The sequence below is a fragment of the Petaurus breviceps genome, unplaced genomic scaffold, assembly GCF_028583685.1.
Source record: "Petaurus breviceps papuanus isolate PSGF00001 unplaced genomic scaffold, PetGlider_PUasm1.0 175, whole genome shotgun sequence".
NCBI classification, from domain to species: Eukaryota; Metazoa; Chordata; class Mammalia; order Diprotodontia; family Petauridae; genus Petaurus; species Petaurus breviceps.
The window spans coordinates 25,217,763-25,228,086 of NW_027185764.1; the positions used below are offsets into that span (position 1 = coordinate 25,217,763).

A 10,324-nucleotide genomic window follows, 5' to 3' on the forward strand; every position below is an offset into this window, starting at 1 on the left:
AGCAGTACAAAACAAACAAAAGTTATAAACTTCACTAGTGAAATTCTAACTAAGAGTAATCCTAAATCTACGTTTATAATGTTTTTCAAAGTTTTTTAAACATACATTATTCCACTTGAAATAAAAATTTGGACAATAGCTTAGGCACTGATGCAAGGATATGACTCCTAATGCTAACTATTTCAGGACATCGATATTTAAGATGAGAAAAAACTGGCCTGAGACACTTCTATCAATAAAGAAACTATTTTATATCTCATATATTTTTGTTTGTCCCATACATCTATCACTGTCATTTTTTTTTTGGAGGGGGGAAGGTAGGGCAATTGGGGTTAAGTGACTTGCCCAAGGTCACATGGCTAGTTTTGTGTTAAGTGTCTGAGGCTGAATTTGAACTCAGGTCCTCCTAATTCAAGGGCTGGTGCTCTATTCATTGTGCCACCTAGCTGCCCCTCTCACTGTCATTCTTAAATTTTAATTATTTCTTCACAAAGTATTGCAATCACTAATTCATTGCAAAAAGAACAATGCCAACCTTGATGAGTTTACTGTGAAATATTTTCATTTTCTCAAGAAGCTGATTTATAAATTTTTTCTGTTGAGCTATGGGGAGATGAGATGTGCTTGATATAGTACTGTAATGATAATAAAAATTAATCCGAAGTAATAGCTGACAGAGTCTCTGAAGGACTGAGAGTAATAACTAAGAATGGGCATAACATAAACAAGCTATGGCTCCTATGAAATCTAATTCACTAAACAATCTTCCAATATTAATTTGGAATTACTTTTAGTTTACAACATTCAGTTCCACAATTCCTTGAGTTTCAAATTTTCTCCCCTTCCCTCTCTTCTCTCTACCCCCCCCCCCAGTGGCATGCAATCATATAAAGGATCTACAAATACCTTTACATTAAACATTAGTCAGGTTGTAAAGAAGGATTATAACTAACGGAATGAACAATGAGAAAGAGGGAACAAAACAAAACAAGAAAAAGAGAACAAAATAGCTTGCTTCAATATGAATTCAGACTCTGTAGTTCATTCTCTGGATGTGGATATCTCTTTCCATCATGAGTCTTTTGCAGTGGTCTTATAACCTTGCATTGCTGAGAGGAGCCCAGTAGTCGTCATACATGATGTGTCTATAATTGTGTACAAATTTCTCCTGGTTCTGGCTCTTTTCACTCAGCATCAATTTATATATATATATATCTCCAGGTTATGATGAAGTCCATCTGCTCCTCATTTCTTATAGCACAATAGTATTCCATTACATTCACATACCACAACTTGTTCAGTCATTCCCCATTTGATAAGCATCGCCCTGATTTCCAATTCCTTGCCACTACAAAAAGAGCTGCTATAAATATTTTAGTACATATGGGTTCTCCTCCCACTTGTATGATCTCTTTAGGACACAACCCTAGAAGTGGTACTGCTGGGTCAAAGTAAATATTTCTACTGGCAAAAAATGCCTACTAATGACTAGCAGACATGTTAATTCCCCCTGACTCCAGAAAATATCCTCTAATAATTTTATTTTTCCACTGTAAATATTAAATTGGCATTGTTTCTTAATCAATTTCTTGTGAATTTGGTTGGTGTAAATCAGTTGCCCCATCTGATCATGTCAGGTCAGACTGATAAAACTGGGCTCCTGACTGGGTACTGCACCTAAGAGGCCTGGCCTAAGTAGCCAGTCAGATCATGTTTAAGCTGCAATAGCACTATCATAAATGTAGCTTATCAAGATGCTTTCTTACCAGTCTGAGGGTTTTGAAAAGCAACTGCTTTATCAATCTTTAACTGTGACTGAAGATCTGCTACTTCCCAGCGTCGAAATTCTGGTGCTGTGGTGACATTGAGCAGGAACTCCATTAGAATATCACTGTGAAAGACACAGAGTCAAATTTGGGGATGATAATCCTTAAATAAAGCCAACACTAATATGCTTGCCTTGCAAAAAGGGCTAGAATTAGACACACACAAAATAAACTGATACTTACACATCATCCCGGAGGCATTCTGCAGTATAAGCTATGTTTTCTCTTGTACTAGTCACACTAAACAAGAAATACATTAAGGTCAGTGATTTGAATTAGTAAAATAAGTAATTTTCCCTATAATATGGCCACCTTGTTAGAACCAAAATTACTTAGCTTCAATGAGTAACCATGTATTTTATTTGACATACCTTAATTTACCACCAACAGCTTCAGTACCTCGGGTTATCTTAAAAGAAGAAGCTCCTTTGGTAGTCTATTAAAAAAAAAGAAAAAAGTCTTCTTTGGCAGTCATTTTGAAATAACCAAATTTATCAAAAGCAACACTAGAATGTCAACAAATATCCAAATCAAAACACAGTTAAGGCTGCTAGCAAGCTCCAAAACTAAAATGAACCCTTATGAAAGTTAGACATATACTTGTTCAAGAAGGAAAGAATGATTTAACAAACTGTGCTGATCTCTTAAGTATCTACCTGAAAAAGCTGAGCTGGTATTCTCTCTGAAAAGTCACCAAGTGGTTGTAATTTGATTCAAATCAATGACTTCAAAGATGAAAGGCTGTAAAGTGTATCTTGTTTAGTGTTTTTTTTTTTTCTAAGCAATTGGGGTTAAGTAACTTGCTCAAGGTTACAGGCCAGTTATGTCTGGGTGTGGTGCTAAGTATCCGAGCCTGAATTCGATCCCAGGTCTCCTGACTGTGAAGCCGACAAAGGGCTGGCGTTCTTACTCACTGTGCCACCTGGCCACCCCTATCTTGTTTAGTTTTAATCAAGCAAAAATAAAATTATTTAAACTATTAGGACCCCATAGAACAGAAGCATACGATAAGCTTTTCTTAATGTACTGAGGGGAGCTGCTAAATAAGTTGCTGTGCCTGAGGAAAGGAATCAAATAGGGTCCAAGGCATATGCCAGATTCCTCTTCTTCAAATAGACCAAATCTTAAAAGAAAGGATAACTTTTAGTTCATCTGGTTAAGGAAGCCAAAAGAAGGAAAAAAAAAAAACCCAGTAGCTCAACAATAGTTAAATTGTTAACAAGATTATCTGAGTGGATAGACACTCCAACAAAGATAATATTCAAACTATGTTGAGGAATCTTACCTTGAAGATAGAAGTTACCTTATGTAATTAATGCGAATGTAAATTTGGAAGATCTTCCCTGCCCCTAGGCTAAAGTGCACCAGAAGCCTGGGGAGGGAGGCTTGTTTTTCAGTAGATACTTTTTGATTGGCCAGTGGGTCAATAAGGTTGTTACATTCTCTGAGCCAGGAGAAGGCTATATAAACCCTGATGTGTAGCTTTGTTTTGGGACTCACTTTGAGAAGTGTTCTGTGATATGATCTGAATTCTGAGAGTCCCCCGGCTTTGAAAAACCCAGAATGTGGAAACCCAGATGTTGACCGGGTATGGATGTAATGGTTGGACAGTTTGGAAATCTGTCTACTTGATGTTTCTGTCTTGATAATTATGCCTGTATACTTTGAGGTTCAGGGTGCTGACCTTTTCTCCTGAACAAGGTAAACGATATATGTCTGACTGATTAAAGTAAGCTTGTTAACCCATTTTGAGTTGCTTTCCTTTAACAAAGCAGATCCAAGAACCTGTGGTAGCTGCAAACCCTGAGGACGCTTGGGGTGCTTGCTGCTACACCTTACTAATACATACTATATATACTCACATATATGCTACCTTACTAATTAATATATACTAGTATATCACATTAGTGATAAAAATCTTATTGCACAATTGCAATGTTTCACATATTTTTCTTTAATCATTCATTCAGGCTAACATGGTATTTCAAGAAGCATTTTCATGTATTTCTCTGCTTTTGTCACATTTAGGCATCAGACAATGTATCTAGTATTGTTTTAATCAAGGACAGATTTTATCCTAATGCTTACTATAAGATCACCAAAGTTCCTATACTACATAGAAGATTAACTGAGAATTTTTTTAAAGTTAGATATATTTGGTCCCTTTCAGGAACAGATTTCTTGACATGTTAATATGCCTAAATGGTTTTTATCAGTTTAAAATTTGCAGGTTTAATTTTTTATTTTTAAGCATAAAAATTCAACTATTCTTAAAAAAAACAATTGTGAAATGAAATCAAGCCATAAATTACCCTGTTTTGTGGGTGAAATTTAATAAATTGTAATCTTAGCGTAAACTCTTAATGTATCTTATCAACTTTAATATAAAAATATATTGTGCTTTTAATAGCGGCCTATTCACCACTATTTCAAATTTAAAGCTTATTTTTATCCATGAATATTTATATTAGTATGCTATAAAAATAAAATAAACTATGCCAAGAAAACAGAACTAGAAATATGCACGTTTGCAAATATTTATGTGATTTAAGAAATACTACTGTAAGAAAGTCAAATGTATTAAGCAAGAATCTTTACCAAATTGGATGCAAGACGGAGTAAATGGGAGACTCCAAAATTGGCAGAATCTTCATATCTACTACCAGCTTTAATGAACAAACCAATTCTTGAAGCTGGAGCATAGTTTTCCACAGAGGCAATCACTAAGCCATTTGGTAACTTTGTTAGCTATAGTCAAAACAAAGCAGAGATGTTATTAATGTCTTCTTATAACTAAATAATGAAAGAACTTTTTTTAACCAACATCTGAAAGATTTCGCCAAACTCACTTCAAGTTCCTCAGGATGGAGTTGTACAGGAGCTTTTGCAGCAGAGGCTTTAATTCTTGGGGCAACTTTGAGGGAATAAAATCGTCTCTAAACACAAAAGATGAAAAATATTCCTCACTGAATAGTGCTTTCTATAAAATCCTAAGACCTAGGTTGTATCCAAGAGTATTATGACTTATAAAGACATTAAACCAAAATTACAAATGGTTACATGAATAAAATACACATGGGAACTTATATGGGTGTCAGACCACAAAAATTACTCTATGGCTTAGTTAGTTAAGTAAACCAACTCAATACCAAATCACAAAGCTAGAAAACTCACAACATGTCCTTAAGTCATAGTCAAACTATCACCACCACCACCCTTTTCTCTAGGACCCTAATAGAGATAGCCCAGGAATCTTAGAAATAACAGTACCCTCCACCACTATCCTGGGAAAGAACTGCTTAGGAGGTGCATTCTGACAACCGATCCTGTAGGTGCTACAGTCACAGCCACTGAAGACCCAGAAAAGAGAGTCTTTGGCATCATCAAACAGTTCAGTATTGGAAACTGATAGGATTTTTTCGGTGGAAATGACATCAGAGGAGAGGGATTATCCTTCTGCTTTGCACCCTAAGGACAATGACACCTTGCTATTCCAGACTTGCAGCTGAAATGCACTGTTTTCCCCATTCAAACATGAGTTGATTGGGAGCAGGGACTGTCTTACTGTATTTGTATTCCTAGTGCTTAGCACAGAGCTTTGTACAACTAAATAAATGCCTCATGCATTCATTCGTTCATTTATTCATATTAGTCAATATGTATTCGAAGAACTAGAGACATAAAAAGTATTTTTTTAACTTAAGAGGGAGCACCACAATATAGTAGGAATAATGGAATTAGTTCTTTCTAGTGCTTTGAGGCTTAGAAAGTGTTTTATATACATATATTAATCTCATTTGATCCTTATACTAGCCCCAAGAGAAAGCTACTATTATTGTCTTGAGTCAGACTGGTTCAGTCACTAATTTCCTCTTTGACTTTGGGCAAATCATTTCAACCTCTCTGTCTCCATTTCCTTATAATATGAGGGCACAGAGGTAGATGATGTGTAAGATATCTTTGGGTTCTAAAATATGACTTCCCAGCTACCAAAAAAATTATCACATGAAAACGAAGTGGACTTAAGGAAAACAGGAAAAGGTATTTTTTTTTAAATAAACAGCAAGCATGTGGAGAATACATGAGAGTAGTCATGTAAGACTCAAAACAGAAAAGGATCCCCAGGATTATTGACTTAGAAAACCACAAATTAACATTACCTACACAGTATTGCATTTTTATTTTTGTTAATATTTTCCAATTACATTTTATTTTGGTTGGCCACAGTTTGCACCTCTACATTAGAGATTAAAAGGTGAGTAAAAGGATTATCATCGAATATAAGGGTCCACAAATGTAAGATAAATTCACATAAAAATATTTTACATGGAAAGAGCCTTAAAGATTATCTTGTCCAGTCCTCTTCATTTTAAAGACAGCCAAAGGAAGGCCCAGCCTGAAACCACAGTAAATGGCAGAATATGAATAGGAAACCAGGTATTCTGACTCTCAGTCCAATGGTCTTTCCACTTTGACTTGTCAATTAAATAGCACTGATTTGCAGTAGAAACAACTTGTATGGTTTTTTACTTTCACCACTAGCAAACCTCAACAACTACTTCAGAAAAGGGTATGACAGAAATTCCCTAAAGATAGCAAAGGGAATATAGCATAAGGTCAAGGGTCCCAGGGATTCTGGGTTCTTAGTGAAAAAATCATTGAAATAAGTTAACTAGGGATTCAGGTTGGGTAGAAGAGGCAAAGGATGTCAAAAGAGTAATGATAAACTAGGAAGATATAGAATAGTGCCAGCATTCCAGAGAGAGGACATTAATAGATTTGAAGGAGTGGGAAGGTGATATTCATGGAGCAAAAGAATTTTGCATTCAGAGAGAGGCATAGTCTTTGAAATTGAGGTCATAGAGGAACTTTTATCTAATATTTTTATTAGGAACTTTTAAATGGATTCCAGGAAACTTAGGGAATCCTTTCTTAGAAAGGACCTTAAAGGTCATTTAGTCAAATCTATCTGTTTTATATCAGCTGCTTATACAATTTCCTAAGGTAGTCAACTATGTTTATTATTTACTGTAAATCCCCTCTGGGGGTCGATCACGTAAGAGCGGGCATTGCTTATTCAGGCCAAAGAAATAAGCTTTCCAGGGGGTTACACTTTGCTGCGCCCCCTTCCTTTCCCGACACCATCAACCGCCCTCCAATTCATACCTATTCATAATTATAACTTAAATGTTTCAATCCTTGGACCAAAAGTTCCTTTCTCCTCAAATGGAGGCCCCTTTATTCCTCTGATCCCTGGGCTTGGCTATAAAAACCAACTTCCATGGAATGAGATAACTCACAAAGCACTCCACTTCGTCCCGGGACTCAGACACACTGTCAGCCTGTCTAACTCAACTCCGGACCTTATGCCATTTAACAACCAACACGAAAACGAGGGGCCTGGATCCAGGGAGTCAATCGTCAAGACTCCACACCCTTTACTTATGGAACTGGAGGAGGGCACATGTGACGTTTACCTTCTCCCTGAACCTCGTCCCCACGTAAGAGGGGGAGCCTGAGAATGGGGGGAGGGGGTTCCTAAGCATTCCCCCGCCTCGCAGGAGGCCCGGGAACCTCGGCTCTGAAGGCCGAGCTGCCGCCCCCCCGGGGGGGGGGGGGGAAGCGGAACTTATTTTGCACAGCCCACCCCAAATGATCCCGGCTTTCACCCTCAGGGTTCAAGCACTGGGTCCGGGTCCGACCCGGCCCCGTCCCCGGCCCGGGGTCACAAACATGACCTTCACTGGTCTCCCCTCAGTTTTACAGGAAGGGGCGCCCCCCCGCGGGGCTCTGCTCGGCTCCCTGGGGACAGCGCTGTCGTCCCCCACAAAGTCCCGGACCCGGCTGCCTGCTCCTTCCTTCCGCAGGGGTTCAGGTGAAGGACAAACGGGAAAAAGGGAAAAGGGGTGGGGGTACCTGGGCCAGGCGACCCCACCAGCCCCCCTCCCCTGAAAGCCCATCACGCCCTCCGCCATGCCGGCCGCGCTCACCGAGAGGGATCCAGCGCCCGTTAGCAGCTTCATAGCTCCCACTCACTCGTGACCCCGTACTGACAGGGAGCAGGGAAAGCAAGATGGTGGCGGGAGCCCTCCGTTTCCCAGAAATCCTCGCGCGCCCTCTGGTCAGCCTCTCTGGGCGGAGTGCTCTCCACTGCTTCTGACCCGGGGCGGAGGGCCGTTTAGCCACGCCCCACGCAGCAGAGGGAGGCCTTAATTTCTTATGACGATCCCCTTGTTGTCTCTGCCTCTAAATTTTAAGACATCCATTAAAAAATACTTTAATATTAGCCCAAGTTCATTCAGCGAGGGTGACATTTTCCTTATCTCTTCATGACTGGATAAAGTGCTGACCGGTGGAAACGACTTCCCCCACTGCCATCTTGGATACTTCTCGCCAGCGGCACCAATCAGCGCCTTAGAGCCTCTGGGCCGAGCCTCCCCTACGTTCCCGCCCACTTTTACCACGTGAGGCAGGTTGAGGGCGGGCTCATCTTCTTAAAGCCGAAGGTGGCCAGGGAGATGTTCGATTTAAGCGTTTGGTTAAATTAGACTCGCGCTAGCTAGGTTGTGCAAGAAGCCTGGGAAACTAAAAGGCAAAGGTGAGGAGGGTCTTCATTGCAGGCGTGGGAGACAGTCAGTGCATAAGCAGGCTTGCAATCCAGAGGGGAATAAAAGGGAGAGTTGAGGTGATGAAGAGCTCTAAATGCCAGAGGCCTTTATGTTTGATCATGGAAGTCTTAGGGAGCCACTGGAGTTTATTGCGTGGCATGGCCAGGACATGCTTTAGAAAAATCACTGTGGCAGCCGTGTGGAGGATAGATTGGAGTGGAGAGGGACTTGCAGCCGACAAGCCAACTAGGAAATGATTGCAATAGTCCAGGTGAGAGGCGAAGGGGGCCATGTACGAGGGTGGTGGCTGTCTAAATAAAGGGGATGCATGCGGGAGATGTGCGGTCAAGATACAGCACCAGAATGGATATAGGTGGAACAGAGAGTTGAGAAGGATACTAAGGCTGCAAGCCTCAGTGACTGGGAGGATGAAGGGGAGTTGGCAAGAAGAAAGTGGTAGCTTAAGGGAAAGGCAGTAAGTTCTATTAGACATGTTGTGAGTTTCAAGTGCCTGTGAGTAATCCAGTTTGAGATGTCCAAAAAGCACTTGATCATGTAGGACTCCAGGTCAGGAGAGATGAGTAGAATTTGATGTATAGTTCTGAGAATCTTTTCATAGAGATGACAACGAACTCATAGGAGCTGATGTAACAGCTTTATTTTTTTTAATGCTTTTTGATGGCCCTCTGGTAATAAGTATCAGATGAGGCATAAAAAAGGGAGATCTGTGTTTGCCAAAGGTTACCACCACTGTGATGGAGGAGATTCAGTATAGTCCTAGTTGAAAAGGGATTCTGTTTTTGGATGACAGTTTGCTGATTACCTCAAGCCCCAGCACTGCAGAACTTCTAGGAAAGGATCTATAGATGTGCTTCCTTCATCTCCAGCTCATTCTGTGGTCCCTACTTGATACCTTCCCGCCCTTCCTCAGCTGCTTTTCAGTGCCCCTTTATTTTCTATCTGGTGAGTAGATAAGAATGCTGGACCTCCAGTCCAGAAGACTCATCTTCCTGAGTTTAAATCTGGCCTCAGACACTTACTATATGTGTGATCTTGGGCAAGTTACTTCACCCTGTTTACTTCAGTTTCCTCATCTAGAAAATGAGCTGGAAAAGGAAATGGGAAATCATTCCAGTATCTCTACCAAGAAACCCCCAAATGGGGTCATGAAGAGTCAGATAAATCTGAAAACTGAATAACAAAAGTTCCCTGAAAGCAGGGACTATCTTGTTTGTTTGTTGTTGTATTCCCAGTGCTTAGCATAGTGCCTGACACGTGGTAAACACTTAATAAATGCTCTATCATCTTCTTTCTCTATGTCAAATTATGCAAAGCAATTTGTCCTGTCCAAATACCAAGGAAAGACAGTGAAGATTGTCTTGCCCAAATTTCAACGAGTAGTTGGATGGATAACATATAGAATTTGTCCAAAAGCATGTATATCTGGGACAGATAGTACTGACCGTCAGCGGGCTGGATTCAGAGTTGAAAAGGAGAATGAAAGTGGTGTAAATTGTCCTTGGGAAACTACAGAGCTCATTTACTGACCCTAAGATTACCTAAAGCAAAGCTCTAACTTTTCAATACTAATACTTTAGTATTTGTTTTTCTGTATGGCAGCATTATATGGAACCCCATTGCCCCTGAAAAACTGAAGATGCATATCTACAGAGAGCAGTGGAGAGGCATATAGTGGTAATGAACAGACTGAAATACATAACCAATGAGGAGCTCTGAAGAATAGGAGTAAAGGATGCCATCAAAGAATTCTATGACAAGAAGAGTTGAACTGGTAGGGATAATAGGTGGTGAGCCAGAGTACCCATATGTTACCATGGCAATTTCTAGAGAGATTGAGAAGAGCTGGTCCAGCAGTCAAACATAGGTGGA

General features: G+C 40.1%; 1 protein-coding gene across 1 annotated transcript in view; it reads right to left on the reverse strand.

Annotated features, from left to right (window-relative positions):
* UQCRC2 (ubiquinol-cytochrome c reductase core protein 2) overlaps positions 1-8,038 on the reverse strand; it is a 28,440-nt gene extending 20,402 nt beyond the window's left edge. The window contains exons 1-6 of the mRNA XM_069084940.1: positions 7,817-8,038; positions 4,676-4,762; positions 4,425-4,574; positions 2,198-2,262; positions 2,010-2,066; positions 1,767-1,891 (exon numbers count right to left, since the gene is read on the reverse strand). Of these exons, the coding sequence (XP_068941041.1) occupies positions 1,767-1,891; positions 2,010-2,066; positions 2,198-2,262; positions 4,425-4,574; positions 4,676-4,762; positions 7,817-7,849 (517 nt within the window). The 5' untranslated portion in view covers positions 7,850-8,038. The remainder of the gene's footprint in view (positions 1-1,766; positions 1,892-2,009; positions 2,067-2,197; positions 2,263-4,424; positions 4,575-4,675; positions 4,763-7,816) is intronic.
* Between the last annotated feature and the right edge of the window lie 2,286 nt (positions 8,039-10,324).